This window comes from Chiloscyllium plagiosum, unplaced genomic scaffold (assembly GCF_037043375.1).
Source record: "Chiloscyllium plagiosum isolate Xiang-an unplaced genomic scaffold, Cpla_swu_hap1 HiC_scaffold_51, whole genome shotgun sequence".
Lineage (NCBI taxonomy): Eukaryota > Metazoa > Chordata > Chondrichthyes > Orectolobiformes > Hemiscylliidae > Chiloscyllium > Chiloscyllium plagiosum.
The window spans coordinates 3,295,873-3,321,654 of record NW_028270189.1 but is presented as its reverse complement, the minus strand read 5'-3'; the positions used below and the strand labels follow the sequence as shown (position 1 = coordinate 3,321,654).

The 25,782-nt window shown below is 59.0% G+C and overlaps 1 protein-coding gene across 1 annotated transcript in view; it reads left to right on the top strand.

Annotated features, from left to right (window-relative positions):
• Positions 1-25,782, top strand: part of LOC122546842 (organic solute transporter subunit alpha) — a 72,505-nt gene that overhangs the window by 23,194 nt on the left and 23,529 nt on the right. The window contains exons 5-6 of the mRNA XM_087985258.1: positions 257-368; positions 3,772-4,024. Coding sequence (XP_087841384.1) covers positions 257-368; positions 3,772-4,024 — 365 coding nt within the window. The remainder of the gene's footprint in view (positions 1-256; positions 369-3,771; positions 4,025-25,782) is intronic.

Below are 25,782 nucleotides of genomic sequence, written 5' to 3'. Positions count from 1 at the left end.
CTGGAGGAGGGGACGGGGATAGGGAGGGGGTGTAGGGGGCTGGAGGAGGGGACCGAGATAGGGAGGGGGAGTAGGGGGCTGGAGGAGGGGACAGAGATAGGGAGGGGTGTAGGGGCTGGAGGAGGGGACGCGGTTTGGGCGGGGGTGTAGATTTGAGGTACAGAGGGTGTTGATGAGGGGTCCAGACAGGGTGAGGTGGGGGCAGAGATTCGGTGTGAGCGATATGGTAACCAATCTTTCTCTTTCTGTTGCTGAGTGTGAATCTGAGCTGGATGACCATCGCGGTGTTCCAGTTATCTGTTGTCAGGACAATTCTCTTCTTCCTGTTGCTGGTGCTGTGGAGCGACGGGAAATACGATTATGGAGATGTGAGTAAATCCACAAAGGCTCACTCACCCACTCTTATAGTGGGACAGCACGGAGTTAGGTACAGCTCCCTCTACACTGTCCCCCCATCAAACACTCCCAGGGCCAGGGACAGCACGGGGTTAGGTACAGCTCCCTCTACACTGTCCCCCCATCAAACAATCCCAGGGACAGGGACAGCACAGGGTTAGAGACAGAGTAAAGCTCCCTCTACAGTGTCCCCCCATCAAACACTCCCAGGGACAGGGACAGCACGGGGTTAGATACAGAGTAAAGCTCTCTCTACACTGTCCCCCCATCAAACACTCCCAGGGACAGGGAGAGCATGGGGTTAGATACAGAGGAAAGCTTCCTCTACACTGTCCCCCATCAAACACTCCCAGGGACAGCACAGGGTTAGATACAGAGTAAAGCTCCCTCTACACTGTCCCCCCATCAAACACTCCCAGGACAGGGACAGCACGGGGTTAGAGACAGAGTAAAGCTCCCTCTACACTGTCCCCCCATCAAACAGGAAGAGGACCTAGTGGAGCTGCTAGCCTCTGAGGGATGGGTATGTGTGTGAGGGGGTGGGGGACAGGATCTGGTTACTGAAGGACGTACAAACGAGGAAGAAGACCAGGTAACCGCAGGCTTCAGGCCTGGTCCGTTCGCTGTTCAGTCAGGTCGTAGCTTCTTGGAAAGTGAGCACGACTCAACAGAGAGATCAAGAGAGGGGTGAATGGGGAAGGAGTGAGAGAGGGTGAGGAACAGGGAACGCACAGCTCCTCCCACCCCCACCCCCGCCCAAAGACGCTATACGGGGGTGGAGGTGAGGTCAAGAGATATCGAGAGCAGCAGGGTGACAGGCCAGTGGGTGTAAGTATGTAACCTCCCCACCAAGCGATGTGGGCCCAGATCTGGTCCCGCAAGGGAGAGACAGGGGTGTGGTCTCGTGGGGGAGAGACAGGGGTCTGATCCCACAGGGGAGAGACAGGGGTGTGGTCTCGTGGGGGAGAGACAGGGGTCTGATCCCACAGGGGAGAGACAGGGGTGTGGTCTCGTGGGGGAGAGACAGAGATCTGATCCCACAGGGGAGAGACAGGGGTGTGGTCTCGTGGGGGAGAGACAGGGGTCTGGTCCCACAGGGGAGAGACAGGGGTCTGATCCCACAGGGGAGAGACAGGCGTGTGGTCCCACAGGGGAGGGACAGGGGTGTGGTCCCACAGGGGAGAGACAGGGGTCTGGTCCCACAGGGGAGAGACAGGGGTCTGGTCCCACAGGGGAGAGACAGGGGTCTGGGTCCACAGGGGAGAGACAGAGATCTGGTCCCACAGGGGAGAGACAGGGGTGTGGTCCCACAGGGGAGAGACAGGGGTGTGGTCCCACAGGGGAGGGACAGGGGTGTGGTCCCGCAGGGGAGAGATAGAGATCTGGTCCCACAGGGGAGGGACAGGGGTGTGGTGGTCCCACAGGGGAGAGACAGGGGTCTGGTCCCACAGGGGAGAGACAGGGGTGTGGTCCCACAGGGGAGAGACAGAGATCTGGTCCCACAGTGGAGAGACAGGGGTCTGGTCCCACAGGGGAGAGACAGGGGTCTGGTCCCACAGGGGAGAGACAGGGGTCTAGTCTCGCAGGGGAGAGACAGAGACCTGGTCGCACAGGGGAGAGACAGGGGTCTAGTCCCACAGGGGAGAGACAGGGGTCTGGTCTCGCAGGGGAGAGACAGGGGTGTGGTCCCACAGGGGAGAGACAGGGGTCTGTTCCCACAGGGGAGGGACAGGGGTCTGGGTCCACAGGGGAGAGACAGAGATCTGGTCCCACAGGGGAGAGACAGGGGTCTGGTCCCACAGGGGAGAGACAGGGGTCTGGTCCCAGAGGAGAGAGACAGAGATCTGGTCCCACAGGGGAGAGACAGGGGTCTGGTCCCACAGGGGAGAGACAGGGGTCTGGTCTCGCAGGGGAGAGACAGGGGTCTGGTCCTACAGGGGAGAGACAGGGGTCTGGTCCCACAGGGGAGAGACAGGGGTGTGGTCCCACAGGGGAGAGACAGCGGTCTGGTCCCACAGGGGAGAGACAGGGGTCTGATCCCACAGGGGAGAGACAGGCGTGTGGTCCCACAGGGGAGGGACAGGGGTGTGGTCCCACAGGGGAGAGACAGGGGTCTGGTCCCACAGGGGAGAGACAGGGGTCTGGTCCCACAGGGGAGAGACAGGGGTCTGGGTCCACAGGGGAGAGACAGAGATCTGGTCCCACAGGGGAGAGACAGGGGTGTGGTCCCACAGGGGAGAGACAGGGGTGTGGTCCCACAGGGGAGGGACAGGGGTGTGGTCCCGCAGGGGAGAGATAGAGATCTGGTCCCACAGGGGAGGGACAGGGGTGTGGTGGTCCCACAGGGGAGAGACAGGGGTCTGGTCCCACAGGGGAGAGACAGGGGTCTGGTCCCACAGGGGAGAGACAGGGGTGTGGTCCCACAGGGGAGAGACAGAGATCTGGTCCCACAGTGGAGAGACAGGGGTCTGGTCCCACAGGGGAGAGACAGGGGTCTGGTCCCACAGGGGAGAGACAGGGGTCTAGTCTCGCAGGGGAGAGACAGAGACCTGGTCGCACAGGGGAGAGACAGGGGTCTAGTCCCACAGGGGAGAGACAGGGGTCTGGTCTCGCAGGGGAGAGACAGGGGTGTGGTCCCACAGGGGAGAGACAGGGGTCTGTTCCCACAGGGGAGGGACAGGGGTCTGGGTCCACAGGGGAGAGACAGAGATCTGGTCCCACAGGGGAGAGACAGGGGTCTGGTCCCACAGGGGAGAGACAGGGGTCTGGTCCCACAGGGGAGAGACAGGGGTCTGGTCCCAGAGGAGAGAGACAGAGATCTGGTCCCACAGGGGAGAGACAGGGGTCTGGTCCCGCAGGGGAGAGACAGGGGTCTGGTCTCGCAGGGGAGAGACAGGGGTCTGGTCCTACAGGGGAGAGACAGGGGTCTGGTCCCACAGGGGAGAGACAGGGGTGTGGTCCCACAGGGGAGAGACAGCGGTCTGGTCCCACAGGGGAGAGACAGGGGTGTGGTCCCACAGGGGAGAGACAGAGATCTGATCTCGCAGGGGAGAGACAGGGGTGTGGTCCCACAGGGGAGAGACAGGGGCCTGGGTCCACAGGGGAGAGACAGAGATCAGGTTCCACAGGGAGAGACAGGGGTCTGGTCCCACAGGGGAGAGACAGGGGTCTGGTCCCACAGGGGAGAGACAGGGGTCTGGGTCCACAGGGGAGAGACAGAGATCTGGTCCCACAGGGAGAGACAGGGGTCTGGTCCCACAGGGGAATCAAAGGATCAAGTGGGAAAGTAGCCCAAGATGAGCCACAGGTGTGTGGCAGGGTCAGCATACCCGATGGGCTGAACAGTCAGCAGTGACATTTCTCTGTTGTCCACAGGTCGCTTTCATTAACCCCAACTCCTACGTCAACATCATCATTGGTGTGTCCACCTTTGTCTCTTTCTACGGATACCTCTTGTACTACAAGGCTACCAAGAACTCGCTCCATGGCTATGGCCTCCAGGGCAAGTTCATCTGCATCATCGTGGTCCTGGTGCTCTTTGGCCTTCAGAGTGGTATTCTGGAGACCATGGGAGCACTCAGTGTCATCCCCTGCTTCCCACCCTTCTCGGTCGACATGCGCTCTCAGAGTAAGTCCGCTGTCTTCACGGGAAACGGGGCAGTGGGTACGGGGCTGGACGGGGGCAGGGTCAATATGTTGCTGCCATCATGGCTCCCCCCACCCCCGGACATAGGGAGTTGCTACATTTAGAAAGATGAGCTGGCCTTTACTGAGTTGGCAACAAGCACGGGCGATAAGTGTTTTCGGTTTTTCGGCTGGATAGTGCTGTGTTGGGGTGGGGTGTGCTGGGCTGGATGAGTTCAGTTGGATTGAGTTGATTTGAATTGAGTTGGGATGAGTTGGATTGAGTTGAGCTGGATTGGGATGAGTTGGGGTGGGATGAGTTGGGTTGGGTTGAGGTGGGATGGGTTGGGTTGAATTGAGTTGGGATGAGTTGTGTTGAGTTTGGATGGGGTAGGATAATTTGGGTTGAGCTGGGTTGGGTTGAGTTGGGTCAGGCTGGGTTGGGGTAGGATGAGTTGGGTTGGGATGAATTGGGTTTAATTCATTTGGGTTGGGACTAGTTGGATTTGGATGAGTTGGTTTGGGGTGGGATGGGTTGGGTTGAATTGGGTCAGGCTGGGCTGCAGTAGGATGGAGTTGGGTTTGGATGAGTTGAGTTGATTGTGTTAGGTTGCGGTGGGATGGGTTAGGTTGAGTTGAGTTGGGGTAGAATGGGTTGTTTTGGGTTGAGCTGTGTTGGGTTGGATTGAATTGGGTCAGGATGGGTTGGGTTGTGTTGGGTCGTGTCGGGTTGGGTTGAGTTTTGTTGGCGAAAGTGAGGAATGCAGATGCTGGAGATCAGAGTCAATATTAGAGTGGTGCTGGAAAAGCACAGCAGGTCAGGCAGCATCCGAGGTGTAGGAAAATTCATGTTTCGGGCAAGAGCCCTTCATCAGGAATGAGCCTCATTCCTGAGGAAGGGCTTCTGCCCAAACCGTCAATTTTCCTGTTCCTCAGATGCTGCCTAACCCGCTGTGTTTTTCCAGCACCACTCCAATCTTAGGTTTTGTTGGGTCATGTTGGGTTGGGTTGAGTTGTGTTGTGTTGGGGTGGGACGAGTTGAGTTGGGTCATGTTGGGTTGGGTTGGGTTGAGTTGTGTAGCATTGGTTTGGAGTTGGGTTGGGCTGGGACGAGTTGGAAAGAGTTGAGTTGGGTCATGTTGGGTTGAGTTGTGTTGGGGTTGGGTTGGGGTGGGATGAGTTGGACTGGAGTGGGTTGAATTAGGTCATGTTGGGTTTGTTGAGTTAGACCATGTCGGGTTTAATTGCGGTGTGAGGTGTTGGGTTGGAGTGGAGTTGGTTGAGTTGGGTCGTGTTGGGTTTGGTTGCGGTGTTGGGTTGGGGTGGAGTGGGTTGAGTTGGGTCGTGTTGGGTTTGGTCGCATTGTGCGGTGTTGGGTTGAAGTGGAGTGGGTTGAGTTGGGTCGTGTCTGGTTTGGTCGCGTTGTGAGGTGTTGGGTTGAGGTGGTGTGGGTTGAGTTGGGTCGTGTTAGGTTTGGTTGCGGTGTTGGGTTGAGGTGGTGTGGGTTGAGTTGGGTCGTGTTAGGTTTGGTTGCGGTGTTGGGTTGGGGTAGAGTGGGTTGAGTTGGGTCATGTCGGGTTTGGTTGCGGGGTTGGGTTGGGTCGGGGTGGAGTGGGTTGCGTTGGGTTGTGTCGGGTTTGGTCGCATTGTGAGGTGTTGGGTTGGGGTGGAGTGGGTTGAGTTGGGTTGGGGTGGAGTGGGTTGAGTTGGGCCTTGTCAGGTTTGGTTGCGGGGTTGGGTTGGGGTGGACTGGGTTGAGTTGGGCCTTGTCAGGTTTGGTTGCGGGGTTGGGTTAGGGTGAAGTGGGTTGAGTTGGGTCGTGTCGGGTTTGGTTGCGGTGTTGGGTTGAGGTGGAGTGGGTTGAGTTGGGCTATATCGGGTTTGGTTGCGGTGTTGGGTTGAGGTGGAGTGGGTTGAGTTGGGTCGTGTCGGGTTTGGTTGCGGTGTTGGGTTGAGGTGGAGTGGGTTGAGTTGGGCTATATCGGGTTTGGTTGCGGTGTTGGGTTGGGGTGGAGTGGGTTGAGTTGGGCCGTGTCAGGTTTGGTCGCATTGTGAGGTGTTGGGTTGGGGTGGAGTGGGTTGAGTTGGGTTGGGGTGGAGTGGGTTGAGTTGGGCCTTGTCGGGTTTGGTTGCGGGGTTGGGTTGGGGTGGACTGGGTTGAGTTGGGCCTTGTCAGGTTTGGTTGCGGGGTTGGGTTAGGGTGAAGTGGGTTGAGTTGGGTCGTGTCGGGTTTGGTTGCGGTGTTGGGTTGAGGTGGAGTGGGTTGAGTTGGGTCGTGTCGGGTTTGGTTGTGGTGTTGGGTTGGGGTGGAGTGGGTTGAGTTGGGCCGTGTCGGGTTTGGTTGCGGGGTTGGGTTGGGGTGGAGTAGGTTGAGTTGGGCCGTGTCGGGTTTGGTTGCGTTATGTGGTGTTGGGTTGGGTGGAGTGGGTTGAGTTGGGTCGTGTCGGGTTTGGTTGCGGTGTTGGGTTGAGGTGGAGTGGGTTGAGTTGGGCTATATCGGGTTTGGTTGCGGTGTTGGGTTGAGGTGGAGTAGGTTGAGTTGGGTCGTGTCGGGTTTGGTTGTGGTGTTGGGTTGGGGTGGAGTGGGTTGAGTTGGGCCGTGTCGGGTTTGGTTGCGGGGTTGGGTTGGGGTGGAGTAGGTTGAGTTGGGCCGTGTCGGGTTTGGTTGCGGGGTTGGGTTGGGGTGGAGTGGGTTGAGTTGGGTCGTGTCGGGTTTGGTCGCGTTGTGTGGTGTTGGGTTGGGGTGGAGTGGGTTGAGTTGGGCTGTGTCGGGTTTGGTTGCGGTGTTGGGTTGGGGTGGAGTGGGTTGAGTTGGGTCGTGTCGGGCTTGCTTGTGGTGTTGGGTTGGGGTGGAGTGGGTTGAGTTGGGCCGTGTCGGGTTTGTTTCCGTTTAGCGGTGTTGGGTTGGGGTGGAGTGGGTTGAGTTGGGTCGTGTTGGGTTTGGTCGCATTGTGAGGTGCTGGGTTGGGGTGGAGTGGGTTGAGTTGGGCTGTATCGGGTTTGGTTGCGGGGTTGGGTTGGGGTGGAGTGGGTTCAGTTGGGCCATGTCGGGTTTGGTTGTGGTGTGAGGTGTTGGGTTGGGTAGAGTGGATTGAGTTGGGTCGTGTCGGGTTTGGTCGCGTTGTGCGGTGTTGGGTTGGGGTGGAGTGAGTTGAGTTGGGTCGTGTCAGGTTTGGTTGCGTTGTTGGGTTGGGGTGGAGTGGGTTAAGATGGGTCGTGTCGGGTTTGGTTGCGCTGTGCGGTGTTGGGTTGGGGTGGAGTGGGTTGAGTTGGGCTGTGTCAGGTTTGGTTGTGGTGTTGGGTTGGGGTGGACTGCGTTGAGTTGGGCCTTGTCGGGTTTGGTTACGGGGTTGGGTTGTGTTGGGGTGGAGTGGGTTGAGTTGGGCCGTGTCGGGTTTGGTTGTGGGGTTGGGTTGGGTTGGGGTGGAGTGGGTTGAGTTGGGCCTTGTAGGGTTTGGTTGCGGTGTTGGGTTAGGTTGGGGTGGAGTGGGTTGAGTTGGGTCATGTCGGGTTTGGTTGCGGGGTTGGGTTGGGTTGGGGTGGAGTGGGTTGAGTTGGGTCGTGTCGGGTTTGGTTGCGGGGATGGGTTGGGTTGGGTTGGGGTGGAGTGGGTTGAGTTGGGTCATGTCAGGTTTGGTTGCGGGGTTGGGTTGTGTTGGGTGGAGTGTGTTGAGTTGAGTTGGGTCGTGTCGGGTTTGGTTGCGGGGTTGGGTTGGATTGGGGTGGAGTGGGTTGAGTTGGGCTGTGTCGTGTTTGGTTGCGGGGTTGGTTGGGATTGGGGTGGAGTGGGTTGAGTTGGGCCTTGTCAGGTTTGGTTGCGGGGCTGGGTTGGGTTGGGGTGGAGTGGGTTGAGTTGGGCCGTGTCGGGTTTGGTTGCAGGGTTGGGTTGGATTGGGGTGGTGTGGGTTGAGTTGGGCCGTGTCGGGTTTGGTTGCGGGGTTGGGTTGGGGGGGAGTGGGTTGAGTTGGGCCTTGTCAGGTTTGGTTGCGGTGTTGGGTTGGGTTGGGATGGAGTGGGTTGAGTTGGTCCGTGTCGGGTTTGGTTGCGGTGTTGGGTTGGGTTGGGGTGGAGTGGGTTGAGTTGGTCCGTGTCGGGTTTGGTTGCGGTGTTGGGTTGGGTTGGGGTGGAGTGGGTTGAGTTGGGTCATGTCGGGTTTGGTTGCGGGGTTGGGTTGGGGAGGAGTGTGTTCAGTTGGGTCGTGTCGGGTTTGGTTGTGGGGTTGGGTTGGGTTGGGGTGGAGTGGGTTGAGTTGGGCCTTGTCGGGTTTGGTTACGGGGTTGGGTTAGGTTGGGGTGGAGTGGGTTGAGTTGGGTCATGTCGGGTTTGGTTGCGGGGTTGGGTTGGGGTGGACTGGGTTGAGTTGGGCCGTGTCGGGTTTGGTTGCGGTGTGCGGTGTTGTTTTGGGGTGGACTGGGTTGAGTTGGTCCGTGTCGGGTTTGGTTGCGGGGTTGGGTTGGGTTGGGGTGGACTGCGTTGAGTTGGGTCATGTCAGGTTTGGTTGCGGGGTTGGGTTAGGTTGGGGTGGAGTGGGTTGAGTTGGGTCATGTCGGGTTTGGTTGCAGGGTTGGGTTAGGTTGGGGTGGAGTGGGTTGAGTTGGGTCATGTCGGGTTTGGTTGCGGGGTTGGGTTGGGTTGGGTTGGGGTGGAGTGGGTTGAGTTGGGCCTTGTCAGGTTTGGTTGCGGGGTTGGGTTAGGTTGGGTTGGGGTGGAGTGGGTTGAGTTGGGCCTTGTCAGGTTTGGTTGCGGGGTTGGGTTAGGTTGGGGTGGAGTGGGTTGAGTTGGGTCGTGTCGGGTTTGGTTGCGGGGTTGGTTTGGGTTGGGGTGGAGTGGGTTGAGTTGGGCCTTGTCAGGTTTGGTTGCGGGGTTGGGTTGGGTTGGGGTGGAGTGGGTTGAGTTGGGTCGTGTCGGGTTTGGTTGCGGGGTTGGGTTGGGTTGGGGTGGAGTGGGTTGAGTTGTGTCATGTCGGGTTTGGTTGCGGGGTTGGGTTGGGGTGGAGTGGGTTGAGTCGGGCCTTGTCAGGTTTGATTGTGGGGTTGGGTTGGGTTGGGGTGGAGTGGGTTGAGTTGGGTCGTGTCGGGTTTGGTTGCGGGGTTGAGTTGGGTTGGGGTGGAGTGGGTTGAGTTGGGTCGTGTCGGGTTTGGTTGCGGGGTTGGGTTGGGTTGGGGTGGAGTATGTTGAGTTGGGTCCTGTCGGGTTTGGTTGCGGGGTTGGGTTGGGTTGGGGTGGAGTATGTTGAGTTGGGTCATGTCGGGTTTGGTTGCGGGGTTGGGTTGAGGTGGAGTGGGTTGAGTTGGGCCTTGTCAGGTTTGTTTGCGGGGTTGGGTTGGGTTGGGGTGGAGTGGATTGAGTTGGGCCTTGTCAGGTTTGGTTGCGGGGTTGGGTTGGGTTGGGGTGGAGTGTGTTGAGTTGGGTCGTGTCGGGTTTGGTTGCGGGGTTGGGTTGGATTGGGGTGGACTGCGTTGAGTTGGGTCATGTCAGGTTTGGTTGCGGGGTTGGGTTGGGGTGGAGTGGGTTGAGTTGGGCCTTGTCAGGTTTGGTTGCGGGGTTGGGTTGGGTTGGGGTGGAGTGGGTTGAGTTGGGTCGTGTCGGGTTTGGTTGCGGGGTTGGTTTGTGTTGGGGTGGAGTGGGTTGAGTTGGGCCTTGTCAGGTTTGGTAGCGGGGTTGGGTTGGGTTGGGGTGGAGTGGGTTGAGTTGGGTCGTGTCGGGTTTGGTTGCGGGGTTGGGTTGGGTTGGGGTGGAGTGGGTTGAGTTGTGTCATGTCGGGTTTGGTTGCGGGGTTGGGTTGGGGTGGAGTGGGTTGAGTCGGGCCTTGTCAGGTTTGGTTGTGGGGTTGGGTTGGGTTGGGGTGGAGTGGGTTTTGTTGGGTCATGTCGGGTTTGGTTGCGGGGTTGTGTTGGGGTGGACTGGGTTGAGTTGGGCCTTGTTAGGTTTGGTTGTGGGATTGGATTGGGTTGGGGTGGAGTGGGTTGAGTTGGGCCGTGTCGGGTTTGGTTGCGGGGTTGTGTTGGGTTGGGGTGGAGTGGGTTGAGTTGGGCCTTGTCAGGTTTGGTTGCGGGGTTGGGTTGTGTTGGGGTGGAGTGGGTTGAGTTGGGCCGTGTCGGGTTTGGTTGCAGTGTTGGGTTGGGGTGGAGTGGGTTGAGTTGGGCCTTGTCAGGTTTGGTTGCGGGGCTGGGTTGGGGTGGAGTGGGTTGAGTTGGGCCGTGTCAGGTTTGGTTGCGGGGCTGGGTTGGGTTGGGGTGGAGTGTGTTGAGTTGGGTCGTGTCGGGTTTGGTTGTGGGGTTGAGTTGGGTTGGGGTGGAGTGGGTTGAGTTGGGCCTTGTCGGGTTTGGTTGCGGGGTTGGGTTGGGGTGGACTGGGTTGAGTTGGGCCTTGTCAGGTTTGGTTGCGGGGTTGGGTTAGGGTGAAGTGGGTTGAGTTGGGTCGTGTCGGGTTTGGTTGCGGTGTGCGGTGTTGGGCTGGGGTGGACTGGGTTGAGTTGGTCCGTGTCAGGTTTGGTTGCGGGGTTGGGTTGGGTTGGGGTGGAGTGTGTTGAGTTGGGTCCTGTCAGGTTTGGTTGCGGGGTTAGGTTGGGTTGGGGTGGAGTGGGTTGAGTTGGGTCATGTCGGGTGTGGTTGCGGGGTTGGGTTGGGGTGGAGTGGGTTGAGTTGGGCCTTGTCAGGTTTGGTTGCGGGGTTGGTTTGGGTTGGGGTGGACTGCGTTGAGTTGGGTCATGTCAGGTTTGGTTGCGGGGTTGGGTTAGGTTGGGGTGGAGTGGGTTGAGTTGGGTCATGTTGGGTTTGGTTGCGGGGTTGGGTTGGGGTGGAGTGGGTTGAGTTGGGCCTTGTCAGGTTTGGTTGCGGGGTTGGGTTGGGGTGGAGTGGGTTGATTTGGGCCTTGTCAGGTTTGGTTGCGGGGTTGGGTTGGGGTGGAGTGGGTTGAGTTGGGTCGTGTCGGGTTTGGTTGCGGGGTTGGTTTGGGTTGGGGTGGACTGCGTTGAGTTGGGTCATGTCAGGTTTGGTTGCGTGGTTGGGTTGGGTTGGGGTGGAGTGGGTTGAGTTGGGCCGTGTCGGGTTTGGTTGCGGGGTTGGGTTAGGTTGGGGTGGAGTGGATTGAGTTGGGTCATGTCGGGTTTGGTTGCGGGGTTGGGTTGGATTGGGGTGGAGTGGGTTGAGTTGGGTCATGTCAGGTTTAGTTGCGGGGTTGGGTTGGGGTGGAGTGGGTTGAGTTGGGCCTTGTCAGGTTTGGTTGCGGGGTGGGGTTGGGTTGGGGTGGAGTGGGTTGAGTTGGGTCGTGTCGGGTTTGGTTGCGGGGTTGGGTTGGGTTGGGGTGGACTGCGTTGAATTGGGCCTTGTCAGGTTTGGTTGCGGGGTTGGGTTAGGTTGGGGTGGAGTGGGTTGAGTTGAGTCATGTCGGGTTTGGTTGCGGGGTTGGGTTGGGGTGGAGTGGGTTGAGTTGGGCCTTGTCAGGTTTGGTTGCGGGGTTGGGTTGGGTTGGGGTGGAGTGGGTTGAGTTGGGTCGTGTCGGGTTTGGTTGTGGGGTTGAGTTGGGTTGGGGTGGAGTGGGTTGAGTTGGGCCTTGTCGGGTTTGGTTGCGGGGTTGGGTTGGGGTGGACTGGGTTGAGTTGGGCCTTGTCAGGTTTGGTTGCGGGGTTGGGTTAGGGTGAAGTGGGTTGAGTTGGGTCGTGTCGGGTTTGGTTGCGGTGTGCGGTGTTGGGCTGGGGTGGACTGGGTTGAGTTGGTCCGTGTCAGGTTTGGTTGCGGGGTTGGGTTGGGTTGGGGTGGAGTGGGTTGAGTTGGGCCTTGTCAGGTTTGGTTGCGGGGTTGGGTTGGGGTGGAGTGGGTTGAGTTGGGTCATGTCAGGTTTGGTTGCGGGGTTGGGTTGGGTTGGGGTGGAGTGTGTTGAGTTGGGTCCTGTCAGCTTTGGTTGCGGGGTTAGGTTGGGTTGGGGTGGAGTGGGTTGAGTTGGGTCATGTCGGGTTTGGTTGCGGGGTTGGGTTAGGTTGGGGTGGAGTGGGTTGAGTTGGGTCATGTCTGGTTTGGTTGCGGGGTTGGGTTGGGGTGGAGTGGGTTGAGTTGGGCCTTGTCAGGTTTGGTTGCGGGGTTGGGTCGTGTCGGCTTTGGTTGCGGGGTTGGTTTGGACTGCGTTGAGTTGGGTCATGTCAGGTTTGGTTGCGGGGTTGGGTTAGGTTGGGGTGGAGTGGGTTGAGTCGGGCCTTGTCAGGTTTGGTTGTGGGGTTGGGTTGGGTTGGGGTGGAGTGGGTTTTGTTGGGTCATGTCGGGTTTGGTTGCGGGGTTGGGTTGGGGTGGACTGGGTTGAGTTGGGCCTTGTTAGGTTTGGTTGTGGGATTGGATTGGGTTGGGGTGGAGTGGGTTGAGTTGGGCCGTGTCGGGTTTGGTTGCGGGGTTGTGTTGGGTTGGGGTGGAGTGGGTTGAGTTGGGCCTTGTCAGGTTTGGTTGCGGGGTTGGGTTGTGTTGGGGTGGAGTGGGTTGAGTTGGGCCGTGTCGGGTTTGGTTGCAGTGTTGGGTTGGGGTGGAGTGGGTTGAGTTGGGCCTTGTCAGGTTTGGTTGCAGGGCTGGGTTGGGGTGGAGTGGGTTGAGTTGGGCCGTGTCAGGTTTGGTTGCGGGGCTGGGTTGGGTTGGGGTGGAGTGTGTTGAGTTGGGTCGTGTCGGGTTTGGTTGTGGGGTTGAGTTGGGTTGGGGTGGAGTGGGTTGAGTTGGGCCTTGTCGGGTTTGGTTGCGGGGTTGGGTTGGGGTGGACTGCGTTGAATTGGGCCTTGTCAGGTTTGGTTGCGGGGTTGGGTTGGGGTGGAGTGGGTTGAGTTGGGCCTTGTCAGGTTTGGTTGCGGGTTTGGGTTGGGTTGGGGTGGAGTGGGTTGAGTTGGGTCGTGTCGGGTTTGGTTGTGGGGTTGGGTTGGGTTGGGGTGGAGTATGTTGAGTTGGGTCCTGTCGGGTTTGGTTGCGGGGTTGGGTAGGGTGGAGTGGGTTGAGTTGGGCCGTGTCAGGTTTGGTTGCGGGGCTGGGTTGGGTTGGGGTGGAGTGTGTTGAGTTGGGTCGTGTCGGGTTTGGTTGTGGGGTTGAGTTGGGTTGGGGTGGAGTGGGTTGAGTTGGGCCTTGTCGGGTTTGGTTGCGGGGTTGGGTTGGGGTGGACTGGGTTGAGTTGGGCCTTGTCAGGTTTGGTTGCGGGGTTGGGTTAGGGTGAAGTGGGTTGAGTTGGGTCGTGTCGGGTTTGGTTGCGGTGTGCGGTGTTGGGCTGGGGTGGACTGGGTTGAGTTGGTCCGTGTCAGGTTTGGTTGCGGGGTTGGGTTGGGTTGGGATGGAGTGTGTTGAGTTGGGTCCTGTCAGGTTTGGTTGCGGGGTTAGGTTGGGTTGGGGTGGAGTGGGTTGAGTTGGGTCATGTCGGGTTTGGTTGCGGGGTTGGGTTGGGGTGGAGTGGGTTGAGTTGGGCCTTGTCAGGTTTGGTTGCGGGGTTGGTTTGGGTTGGGGTGGACTGCGTTGAGTTGGGTCATGTCAGGTTTGGTTGCGGGGTTGGGTTAGGTTGGGGTGGAGTGGGTTGAGTTGGGTCATGTTGGGTTTGGTTGCGGGGTTGGGTTGAGGTGGAGTGGGTTGAGTTAGGCCCTGTCAGGTTTGGTTGCGGGGTTGGGTTGGGGTGGAGTGGGTTGATTTGGGCCTTGTCAGGTTTGGTTGCGGGGTTGGGTTGGGGTGGAGTGGGTTGAGTTGGGTCGTGTCGGGTTTGGTTGCGGGGTTGGGTTGGGTTGGGGTGGACTGCGTTGAGTTGGGTCATGTCAGGTTTGGTTGCGGGGTTGGGTTGGGTTGGGGTGGAGTGGGTTGAGTTGGGCCGTGTCGGGTTTGGTTGCGGGGTTGGGTTAGGTTGGGGTGGAGTGGGTTGAGTTGGGTCATGTCGGGTTTGGTTGCGGGGTTGGGTTGGATTGGGGTGGAGTGGGTTGAGTTGGGTCATGTCACGTTTGGTTGCGGGGTTGGGTTGGGGTGGAGTGGGTTGAGTTGGGCCTTGTCAGGTTTGGTTGCGGGGTTGGGTTGGGTTGGGGTGGAGTGGGTTGAGTTGGGTCGTGTCGGGTTTGGTTGCGGGGTTGGGTTGGGTTGGGGTGGACTGCCTTGAATTGGGCCTTGTCAGGTTTGGTTGTGGGGTTTGGTTAGGTTGGGGTGGAGTGGGTTGAGTTGAGTCATGTCGGGTTTGGTTGCGGGGTTGGGTTGGGGTGGAGTGGGTTGAGTTGGGCCTTGTCAGGTTTGGTTGCGGGGTTGGGTTGGGTTGGGGTGGAGTGGGTTGAGTTGGGTCGTGTCGGGTTTGGTTGTGGGGTTGGGTTGGGTTGGTGTAGACTGCGTTGAATTGGGCCTTGTCAGGTTTGGTTGCGGGGTTGGGTTAGGTTGGGGTGGAGTGGGTTGAGTTGAGTCATGTCGGGTTTGGTTGCGGGGTTGGGTTGGGGTGGAGTGGGTTGAGTTGGGCCTTGTCAGGTTTGGTTGCGGGGTTGGGTTGGGTTGGGGTGGAGTGGGTTGAGTTGGGTCGTGTCGGGTTTGGTTGTGGGGTTGGGTTGGGTTGGGGTGGAGTATGTTGAGTTGGGTCCTGTCGGGCTTGGTTGCGGGGTTGGGCAGGGGTGGAGTGGGTTGAGTTGGGCCTTGTCAGGTTTGGTTGTGGGGTTGGGTTGGGGTGGAGTGGGTTGAGTTGGGTCGTGTCGGGTTTGGTTGCGGGGTTGGTTTGGGTTGGGGTGGACTGCTTTGAGTTGGGTCATGTCAGGTTTGGTTGCGGGGTTGGGTTAGGTTGGGGTGGAGTGGGTTGAGTTGGGTCATGTCTGGTTTGGTTGCGGGGTTGGGTTGGGGTGGAGTGGGTTGAGTTGGGCCTTGTCAGGTTTGGTTGCGGGGTTGGTTTGGGTTGGGGTGGACTGCGTTGAGTTGGGTCATGTCAGGTTTGGTTGCGGGTTTGGGTTAGGTTGGGGTGGAGTGGGTTGAGTTGGGTCATGTTGGGTTTGGTTGCGAGGTTGGGTTGGGGTGGAGTGGGTTGAGTTGGGCCTTGTCAGGTTTGGTTGCGGGGTTGGGTTGGGGTGGAGTGGGTTGATTTGGGCCTTGTCAGGTTTGGTTGCGGGGTTGGGTTGGGGTGGAGTGGGTTGAGTTGGGTCGTGTCGGGTTTGGTTGCGGGGTTGGGTTGGGTTGGGGTGGACTGCGTTGAATTGGGCCTTGTCAGGTTTGGTTGCGGGGTTGGGTTAGGTTGGGGTGGAGTGGGTTGAGTTGGGCCGTGTCGGGTTTGGTTGCGGGGTTGGGTTAGGTTGGGGTGGAGTGGGTTGAGTTGGGTCATGTCGGGTTTGGTTGCGGGGTTGGGTTGGATTGGGGTGGAGTGGGTTGAGTTGGGTCATGTCAGGTTTGGTTGCGGGGTTGGGTTGGGGTGGAGTGGGTTGAGTTGGGCCTTGTCAGGTTTGGTTGCGGGGTTGGGTTGGGTTGGGGTGGAGTGGGTTGAGTTGGGTCGTGTCGGGTTTGGTTGCGGGGTTGGGTTGGGTTGGTGTGGACTGCGTTGAATTGGGCCTTGTCAGGTTTGGTTGCGGGGTTGGGTTAGGTTGGGGTGGAGTGGGTTGAGTTGAGTCATGTCGGGTTTGGTTGCGGGGTTGGGTTGGGGTGGAGTGGGTTGAGTTGGGCCTTGTCAGGTTTGGTTGCGGGGTTGGGTTGGGTTGGGGTGGAGTGGGTTGAGTTGGGTCGTGTCGGGTTTGGTTGTGGGGTTGGGTTGGGTTGGGGTGGAGTATGTTGAGTTGGGTCCTGTCGGGTTTGGTTGCGGGGTTGGGCAGGGGTGGAGTGGGTTGAGTTGGGCCTTGTCAGGTTTGGTTGTGGGGTTGGGTTGGGGTGGAGTGGGTTGAGTTGGGTCGTGTCGGGTTTGGTTGCGGGGTTGGTTTGGGTTGGGGTGGACTGCTTTGAGTTGGGTCATGTCAGGTTTGGTTGCGGGGTTGGGTTAGGTTGGGGTGGAGTGGGTTGAGTTGGGTCATGTCTGGTTTGGTTGCGGGGTTGGGTTGGGGTGGAGTGGGTTGAGTTGGGCCTTGTCAGGTTTGGTTGCGGGGTTGGGTCGTGTCGGCTTTGGTTGCGGGGTTGGTTTGGACTGCGTTGAGTTGGGTCATGTCAGGTTTGGTTGCGGGGTTGGGTTAGGTTGGGGTGGAGTGGGTTGAGTCGGGCCTTGTCAGGTTTGGTTGTGGGGTTGGGTTGGGTTGGGGTGGAGTGGGTTTTGTTGGGTCATGTCGGGTTTGGTTGCGGGGTTGGGTTGGGGTGGACTGGGTTGAGTTGGGCCTTGTTAGGTTTGGTTGTGGGATTGGATTGGGTTGGGGTGGAGTGGGTTGAGTTGGGCCGTGTCGGGTTTGGTTGCGGGGTTGTGTTGGGTTGGGGTGGAGTGGGTTGAGTTGGGCCTTGTCAGGTTTGGTTGCGGGGTTGTGTTGGGTTGGGGTGGAGTGGGTTGAGTTGGGCCTTGTCAGGTTTGGTTGCGGGGTTGGGTTGTGTTGGGGTGGAGTGGGTTGAGTTGGGCCGTGTCGGGTTTGGTTGCAGTGTTGGGTTGGGGTGGAGTGGGTTGAGTTGGGCCTTGTCAGGTTTGGTTGCAGGGCTGGGTTGGGGTGGAGTGGGTTGAGTTGGGCCGTGTCAGGTTTGGTTGCGGGGCTGGGTTGGGTTGGGGTGGAGTGTGTTGAGTTGGGTCGTGTCGGGTTTGGTTGTGGGGTTGAGTTGGGTTGGGGTGGAGTGGGTTGAGTTGGGCCTTGTCGGGTTTGGTTGCGGGGTTGGGTTGGGGTGGACTGCGTTGAATTGGGCCTTGTCAGGTTTGGTTGCGGGGTTGGGTTAGGTTGGGGTGGAGTGGGTTGAGTTGAGTCATGTCGGGTTTGGTTGCGGGGTTGGGTTGGGGTGGAGTGGGTTGAGTTGGGCCTTGTCAGGTTTGGTTGCGGGTTTGGGTTGGGTTGGGGTGGAGTGGGTTGAGTTGGGTCGTGTCGGGTTTGGTTGTGGGGTTGGGTTGGGTTGGGGTGGAGTATGTTGAGTTGGGTCCTGTCGGGTTTGGTTGCGGGGTTGGGTAGGGTGGAGTGGGTTGAGTTGGGCCGTGTCAGGTTTGGTTGCGGGGCTGGGTTGGGTTGGGGTGGAGTGTGTTGAGTTGGGCCGTGTCGGGTTTGGTTGTGGTGTTGAGTTGGGTTGGGGTGGAGTGGGTTGAGTTGGGCCTTGTCGGGTTTGGTTGCGGGGTTGGGTTGGGGTGGACTGGGTTGAGTTGGGCCTTGTCAGGTTTGGTTGCGGGGTTGGGTTAGGGTGAAGTGGGTTGAGTTGGGTCGTGTCGGGTTTGGTTGCGGTGTGCGGTGTTGGGCTGGGGTGGACTGGGTTGAGTTGGTCCGTGTCAGGTTTGGTTGCGGGGTTGGGTTGGGTTGGGGTGGAGTGTGTTGAGTTGGGTCCTGTCAGGTTTGGTTGCGGGGTTAGGTTGGGTTGGGGTGGAGTGGGTTGAGTTGGGTCATGTCGGGTTTGGTGGCGGGGTTGGGTTGGGGTGGAGTGGGTTGAGTTGGGCCTTGTCAGGTTTGGTTGCGGGGTTGGTTTGGGTTGGGGTGGACTGCGTTGAGTTGGGTCATGTCAGGTTTGGTTGCGGGGTTGGGTTAGGTTGGGGTGGAGTGGGTTGAGTTGGGTCATGTTGGGTTTGGTTGCGGGGTTGGGTTGAGGTGGAGTGGGTTGAGTTAGGCCCTGTCAGGTTTGGTTGCGGGGTTGGGTTGGGGTGGAGTGGGTTGATTTGGGCCTTGTCAGGTTTGGTTGCGGGGTTGGGTTGGGGTGGAGTGGGTTGAGTTGGGTCGTGTCGGGTTTGGTTGCGGGGTTGGGTTGGGTTGGGGTGGACTGCGTTGAGTTGGGTCATGTCAGGTTTGGTTGCGGGGTTGGGTTGGGTTTGGGTGGAGTGGGTTGAGTTGGGCCGTGTCGGGTTTGGTTGCGGGGTTGGGTTAGGTTGGGGTGGAGTGGGTTGAGTTGGGTCATGTCGGGTTTGGTTGCGGGGTTGGGTTGGATTGGGGTGGAGTGGGTTGAGTTGGGTCATGTCACGTTTGGTTGCGGGGTTGGGTTGGGGTGGAGTGGGTTGAGTTGGGCCTTGTCAGGTTTGGTTGCGGGGTTGGGTTGGGTTGGGGTGGAGTGGGTTGAGTTGGGTCGTGTCGGGTTTGGTTGCGGGGTTGGGTTGGGTTGGGGTGGACTGCCTTGAATTGGGCCTTGTCAGGTTTGGTTGTGGGGTTTGGTTAGGTTGGGGTGGAGTGGGTTGAGTTGAGTCATGTCGGGTTTGGTTGCGGGGTTGGGATGGGGTGGAGTGGGTTGAGTTGGGCCTTGTCAGGTTTGGTTGCGGGGTTGGGTTGGGTTGGGGTGGAGTGGGTTGAGTTGGGTCGTGTTGGGTTTGGTTGTGGGGTTGGGTTGGGTTGGTGTGGACTGCGTTGAATTGGGCCTTGTCAGGTTTGGTTGCGGGGTTGGGTTAGGTTGGGGTGGAGTGGGTTGAGTTGAGTCATGTCGGGTTTGGTTGCGGGGTTGGGTTGGGGTGGAGTGGGTTGAGTTGGGCCTTGTCAGGTTTGGTTGCGGGGTTGGGTTGGGTTGGGGTGGAGTGGGTTGAGTTGGGTCGTGTCGGGTTTGGTTGTGGGGTTGGGTTGGGTTGGGGTGGAGTATGTTGAGTTGGGTCCTGTCGGGTTTGGTTGCGGGGTTGGGCAGGGGTGGAGTGGGTTGAGTTGGGCCTTGTCAGGTTTGGTTGTGGGGTTGGGTTGGGGTGGAGTGGGTTGAGTTGGGTCGTGTCGGGTTTGGTTGCGGGGTTGGTTTGGGTTGGGGTGGACTGCTTTGAGTTGGGTCATGTCAGGTTTGGTTGCGGGGTTGGGTTAGGTTGGGGTGGAGTGGGTTGAGTTGGGTCATGTCTGGTTTGGTTGCGGGGTTGGGTTGGGGTGGAGTGGGTTGAGTTGGGCCTTGTCAGGTTTGGTTGCGGGGTTGGTTTGGGTTGGGGTGGACTGCGTTGAGTTGGGTCATGTCAGGTTTGGTTGCGGGTTTGGGTTAGGTTGGGGTGGAGTGGGTTGAGTTGGGTCATGTTGGGTTTGGTTGCGAGGTTGGGTTGGGGTGGAGTGGGTTGAGTTGGGCCTTGTCAGGTTTGGTTGCGGGGTTGGGTTGGGGTGGAGTGGGTTGATTTGGGCCTTGTCAGGTTTGGTTGCGGGGTTGGGTTGGGGTGGAGTGGGTTGAGTTGGGTCGTGTCGGGTTTGGTTGCGGGGTTGGGTTGGGTTGGGGTGGACTGCGTTGAGTTGGGTCATGTCAGGTTTGGTTGCGGGGTTGGGTTGGGTTGGGGTGGAGTGGGTTGAGTTGGGCCGTGTCGGGTTTGGTTGCGGGGTTGGGTTAGGTTGGGGTGGAGTGGGTCGAGTTGGGTCATGTCGGGTTTGGTTGCGGGGTTGGGTTGGATTGGGGTGGAGTGGGTTGAGTTGGGTCATGTCAGGTTTTGTTGCGGGGTTGGGTTGGGGTGGAGTGGGTTGAGTTGGGTCATGTCGGGTTTGGTTGCGGGGTTGGGTTGGGTTGGTGTGGACTGCGTTGAATTGGGCCTTGTCAGGTTTGGTTGCGGGGTTGGGTTAGGTTGGGGTGGAGTGGGTTGAGTTGAGTCATGTCGGGTTTGGTTGCGGGGTTGGGTTGGGGTGGAGTGGGTTGAGTTGGGCCTTGTCAGGTTTGGTTGCGGGGTTGGGTTGGGTTGGGGTGGAGTGGGTTGAGTTGGGTCGTGTCGGGTTTGGTTGTGGGGTTGGGTTGGGTTGGGGTGGAGTATGTTGAGTTGGGTCCTGTCGGGTTTGGTTGCGGGGTTGGGCAGGGGTGGAGTGGGTTGAGTTTGGCCTTGTCAGGTTTGGTTGTGGGGTTGAGTTGGGGTGGAGTGGGTTGAGTTGGGTCGTGTCGGGTTTGGTTGCGGGGTTGGTTTGGGTTGGGGTGGACTGCTTTGAGTTGGGTCATGTCAGGTTTGGTTGCGGGGTTGGGTTAGGTTGGGGTGGAGTGGGTTGAGTTGGGTCATGTCTGGTTTGGTTGCGGGGTTGGGTTGGGGTGGAGTGGGTTGAGTTGGGCCTTGTCAGGTTTGGTTGCGGGGTTGGGTCGTGTCGGCTTTGGTTGCGGGGTTGGTTTGGACTGCGTTGAGTTGGGTCATGTCAGGTTTGGTTGCGGGGTTGGGTTAGGTTGGGGTGGAGTGGGTTGAGTCGGGCCTTGTCAGGTTTGGTTGTGGGGTTGGGTTGGGTTGGGGTGGAGTGGGTTTTGTTGGGTCATGTCGGGTTTGGTTGCGGGGTTGGGTTGGGGTGGACTGGGTTGAGTTGGGCCTTGTTAGGTTTGGTTGTGGGATTGGATTGGGTTGGGGTGGAGTGGGTTGAGTTGGGCCGTGTCGGGTTTGGTTGCGGGGTTGTGTTGGGTTGGGGTGGAGTGGGTTGAGTTGGGCCTTGTCAGGTTTGGTTGCGGGGTTGGGTTGTGTTGGGGTGGAGTGGGTTGAGTTGGGCCGTGTCGGGTTTGGTTGCAGTGTTGGGTTGGGGTGGAGTGGGTTGAGTTGGGCCTTGTCAGGTTTGGTTGCAGGGCTGGGTTGGGGTGGAGTGGGTTGAGTTGGGCCGTGTCAGGTTTGGTTGCGGGGCTGGGTTGGGTTGGGGTGGAGTGTGTTGAGTTGGGTCGTGTCGGGTTTGGTTGTGGGGTTGAGTTGGGTTGGGGTGGAGTGGGTTGAGTTGGGCCTTGTCGGGTTTGGTTGCGGGGTTGGGTTGGGGTGGACTGCGTTGAATTGGGCCTTGTCAGGTTTGGTTGCGGGGTTGGGTTAGGTTGGGGTGGAGTGGGTTGAGTTGAGTCATGTCGGGTTTGGTTGCGGGGTTGGGTTGGGGTGGAGTGGGTTGAGTTGGGCCTTGTCAGGTTTGGTTGCGGGTTTGGGTTGGGTTGGGGTGGAGTGGGTTGAGTTGGGTCGTGTCGGGTTTGGTTGTGGGGTTGGGTTGGGTTGGGGTGGAGTATGTTGAGTTGGGTCCTGTCGGGTTTGGTTGCGGGGTTGGGTAGGGTGGAGTGGGTTGAGTTGGGCCGTGTCAGGTTTGGTTGCGGGGCTGGGTTGGGTTGGGGTGGAGTGTGTTGAGTTGGGCCGTGTCGGGTTTGGTTGTGGGGTTGAGTTGGGTTGGGGTGGAGTGGGTTGAGTTGGGCCTTGTCGGGTTTGGTTGCGGGGTTGGGTTGGGGTGGACTGGGTTGAGTTGGGCCTTGTCAGGTTTGGTTGCGGGGTTGGGTTAGGGTGAAGTGGGTTGAGTTGGGTCGTGTCGGGTTTGGTTGCGGTGTGCGGTGTTGGGCTGGGGTGGACTGGGTTGAGTTGGTCCGTGTCAGGTTTGGTTGCGGGGTTGGGTTGGGTTGGGGTGGAGTGTGTTGAGTTGGGTCCTGTCAGGTTTGGTTGCGGGGTTAGGTTGGGTTGGGGTGGAGTGGGTTGAGTTGGGTCATGTCGGGTTTGGTTGCGGGGTTGGGTTGGGGTGGAGTGGGTTGAGTTGGGCCTTGTCAGGTTTGGTTGCGGGGTTGGTTTGGGTTGGGGTGGACTGCGTTGAGTTGGGTCATGTCAGGTTTGGTTGCGGGGTTGGGTTAGGTTGGGGTGGAGTGGGTTGAGTTGGGTCATGTTGGGTTTGGTTGCGGGGTTGGGTTGAGGTGGAGTGGGTTGAGTTAGGCCCTGTCAGGTTTGGTTGCGGGGTTGGGTTGGGGTGGAGTGGGTTGATTTGGGCCTTGTCAGGTTTGGTTGCGGGGTTGGGTTGGGGTGGAGTGGGTTGAGTTGGGTCGTGTCGGGTTTGGTTGCGGGGTTGGGTTGGGTTGGGGTGGACTGCGTTGAGTTGGGTCATGTCAGGTTTGGTTGCGGGGTTGGGTTGGGTTGGGGTGGAGTGGGTTGAGTTGGGCCGTGTCGGGTTTGGTTGCGGGGTTGGGTTAGGTTGGGGTGGAGTGGGTTGAGTTGGGTCATGTCGGGTTTGGTTGCGGGGTTGGGTTGGATTGGGGTGGAGTGGGTTGAGTTGGGTCATGTCACGTTTGGTTGCGGGGTTGGGTTGGGGTGGAGTGGGTTGAGTTGGGCCTTGTCAGGTTTGGTTGCGGGGTTGGGTTGGGTTGGGGTGGAGTGGGTTGAGTTGGGTCGTGTCGGATTTGGTTGCGGGGTTGGGTTGGGTTGGGGTGGACTGCCTTGAATTGGGCCTTGTCAGGTTTGGTTGTGGGGTTTGGTTAGGTTGGGGTGGAGTGGGTTGAGTTGAGTCATGTCGGGTTTGGTTGCGGGGTTGGGTTGGGGTGGAGTGGGTTGAGTTGGGCCTTGTCAGGTTTGGTTGCGGGGTTGGGTTGGGTTGGGGTGGAGTGGGTTGAGTTGGGTCGTGTCGGGTTTGGTTGTGGGGTTGGGTTGGGTTGGTGTGGACTGCGTTGAATTGGGCCTTGTCAGGTTTGGTTGCGGGGTTGGGTTAGGTTGGGGTGGAGTGGGTTGAGTTGAGTCATGTCGGGTTTGGTTGCGGGGTTGGGTTGGGGTGGAGTGGGTTGAGTTGGGCCTTGTCAGGTTTGGTTGCGGGGTTGGGTTGGGTTGGGGTGGAGTGGGTTGAGTTGGGTCGTGTCGGGTTTGGTTGTGGGGTTGGGTTGGGTTGGGGTGGAGTATGTTGAGTTGGGTCCTGTCGGGTTTGGTTGCGGGGTTGGGCAGGGGTGGAGTGGGTTGAGTTGGGCCTTGTCAGGTTTGGTTGTGGGGTTGGGTTGGGGTGGAGTGGGTTGAGTTGGGTCGTGTCGGGTTTGGTTGCGGGGTTGGTTTGGGTTGGGGTGGACTGCTTTGAGTTGGGTCATGTCAGGTTTGGTTGCGGGGTTGGGTTAGGTTGGGGTGGAGTGGGTTGAGTTGGGTCATGTCTGGTTTGGTTGCGGGGTTGGGTTGGGGTGGAGTGGGTTGAGTTGGGCCTTGTCAGGTTTGGTTGCGGGGTTGGGTCGTGTCGGCTTTGGTTGCGGGGTTGGTTTGGACTGCGTTGAGTTGGGTCATGTCAGGTTTGGTTGCGGGGTTGGGTTAGGTTGGGGTGGAGTGGGTTGAGTCGGGCCTTGTCAGGTTTGGTTGTGGGGTTGGGTTGGGTTGGGGTGGAGTGTGTTGAGTTGGGTCGTGTCGGGTTTGGTTGTGGGGTTGAGTTGGGTTGGGGTGGAGTGGGTTGAGTTGGACCTTGTCGGGTTTGGTTGCGGGGTTGGGCTGGGGTGGACTGGGTTGAGTTGGTCCGTGTCAGGTTTGGTTGCGGGGTTGGGTTGGGTTGGGGTGGAGTGTGTTGAGTTGGGTCCTGTCAGGTTTGGTTGCGGGGTTAGGTTGGGTTGGGGTGGAGTGGGTTGAGTTGGGTCATGTCGGGTTTGGTTGCGGGGTTGGGTTGGGATGGAGTGGGTTGAGTTGGGCCTTGTCAGGTTTGATTGCGGGGTTGGTTTGGGTTGGGGTGGACTGCGTTGAGTTGGGTCATGTTAGGTTTGGTTGCGGGGTTGGGTTAGGTTGGGGTGGAGTGGGTTGAGTTGGGTCATGTTGGGTTTGGTTGCGGGGTTGGGTTGGGGTGGAGTGGGTTGAGTTGGGTCGTGTCGGGTTTGGTTGCGGGGTTGGGTTGGGTTGGGGTGGACTGCGTTGAGTTGGGTCATGTCGGGTTTGGTTGTGGGTTGGGTTGGGTTGGGGTGGAGTGGGTTGAGTTGGGCCGTGTCGGGTTTGGTTGCGGGGTTGGGTTAGGTTGGGGTGGAGTGGGTTGAGTTGGGTCATGTCGGGTTTGGTTGCGGGGTTGGGTTGGATTGGGGTGGAGTGGGTTGAGTTGGGTCATGTCAGGTTTGGTTGCAGGGTTGGGTTGGGGTGGAGTGGGTTGAGTTGGGCCTTGTCAGGTTTGGTTGCGGGGTTGGGTCGTGTCGGCTTTGGTTGCGGGGTTGGTTTGGACTGCGTTGAGTTGGGTCATGTCAGGTTTGGTTGCGGGGTTGGGTTAGGTTGGGGTGGAGTGGGTTGAGTTGGATCATGTCGGGTTTGGTTGCGGGGTTGGGTTGGGGTGGAGTGGGTTGAGTTGGGCCTTGTCAGGTTTGGTTGCGGGGTTGGTTTGGGTTGGAGTGGGTTGATTTGGGCCTTGTCAGGTTTGGTTGCGGGGTTGGGTTGGGGTGGAGTGTGTTGAGTTGGGTCGTGTCGGGTTTGGTTGCGGGGTTGGGTTGGGTTGGGGTGGACTGCGTTGAGTTGGGCCTTCTCAGGTTTGGTTGCGGGGTTGGGTTAGGTTGGGGTGGAGTGGGTTGAGTTGGGTCATGTCGGGTTTGGTTGCGGGGTTGGGTTGGGGTGGAGTGGGTTGAGTTGGGCCTTGTCAGGTTTGGTTGCGGGGTTGGGTTGGGTTGGGGTGGAGTGGGTTGAGTTGGGTCGTGTCGGGTTTGATTGCGGGGTTGGGTTGGGTTGGGGTGGAGTATGTTGAGTTGGGTCCTGTCGAGTTTGGTTGCGGGGTTGGGTAGGGGTGGAGTGGGTTGAGTTGGGCCTTGTCAGGTTTGGTTGTTGGGTTGGGTTGGGGTGGAGTGGGTTGAGTTGGGTCGTGTCGGGTTTGGTTGCGGGGTTGGTTTGGGTTGGGGTGGACTGCGTTGAGTTGGGTCATGTCAGGTTTGGTTGCGGGGTTGGGTTAGGTTGGGGTGGAGTGGGTTGAGTTGGGTCATGTCGGGTTTGGTTGCGGGGTTGGGTTGGGGTGGAGTGGGTTGAGTTGGGCCTTGTCAGGTTTGGTTGCGGGGTTGCGTTGGGTTGGGGTGGAGTGGGTTGAGTTGGGTCGTGTCGGGTTTGGTTGCGGGGTTGGTTTGGGTTGGGGTGGAGTGGGTTGAGTTGGGCCTTGTCAGGTTTGGTTGTTGGGTTGGGTTGGCATGGACTGGGTTGAGTTTGGTCGTGTCGGGTTTGGTTGCGGGGTAGGGTTGGGTTGGGGTGGACTGGGTTGAGTTGGGTCGTGTCGGGTTTGGTTGCGGGGTAGGGTTGGGTTGGGGTGGACTGGGTTGAGTTGGGTCGTGTCGGGTTTGGTTGCGGGGTAGGGTTGGGTTGGGGTGGAGTGGGTTGAGTTGTGTCATGTCGGGTTTGGTTGCGGGGTTGGGTAGGGGGGGAGTGGGTTGAGTTGGGCCTTGTCAGGTTTGGTTGCGGGGTTGCGTCGTGTCGGCTTTGGTTGCGGGGTTGGTTTGGACTGCGTTGAGTTGGGTCGTGTCAGGTTTGGTTGCGGGGTTGGGTTGGGGTGGAGTGGGTTGAGTTGGGCCTTGTCAGGTTTGATTGCGGGGTTGGTTTGGGTTGGAGTGGGTTGATTTGGGCCTTGTCAGGTTTGGTTGCGGTGTTGGGTTGGGGTGGAGTGTGTTGAGTTGGGTCGTGTCGGGTTTGGTTGCGGGGTTGGGTTGGGTTGGGGTGGACTGCGTTGAGTTGGGCCTTCTCAGGTTTGGTTGCGGGGTTGGGTTAGGTTGGGGTGGAGTGGGTTGAGTTGGGTCATGTCGGGTTTGGTTGCGGGGTTGGGTTGGGGTGGAGTGGGTTGAGTTGGGCCTTGTCAGGTTTGGTTGCGGGGTTGGGTTGGGTTGGGGTGGAGTGGGTTGAGTTGGGTCGTGTCGGGTTTGGTTGCGGGGTTGGGTTGGGTTGGGGTGGAGTATGTTGAGTTGGGTCCTGTCGGGTTTGGTTGCGGGGTTGGGTAGGGGTGGAGTGGGTTGAGTTGGGCCTTGTCAGGTTTGGTTGTGGGGTTGGGTTGGGGTGGAGTGGGTTGAGTTGGGTCGTGTCGGGTTTGGTTGCGGGGTTGCTTTGGGTTGGGGTGGACTGCGTTGAGTTGGGCCTTGTCAGGTTTGGTTGCGGGGTTGCGTTGGGTTGGGGTGGAGTGGGTTGAGTTGGGTCGTG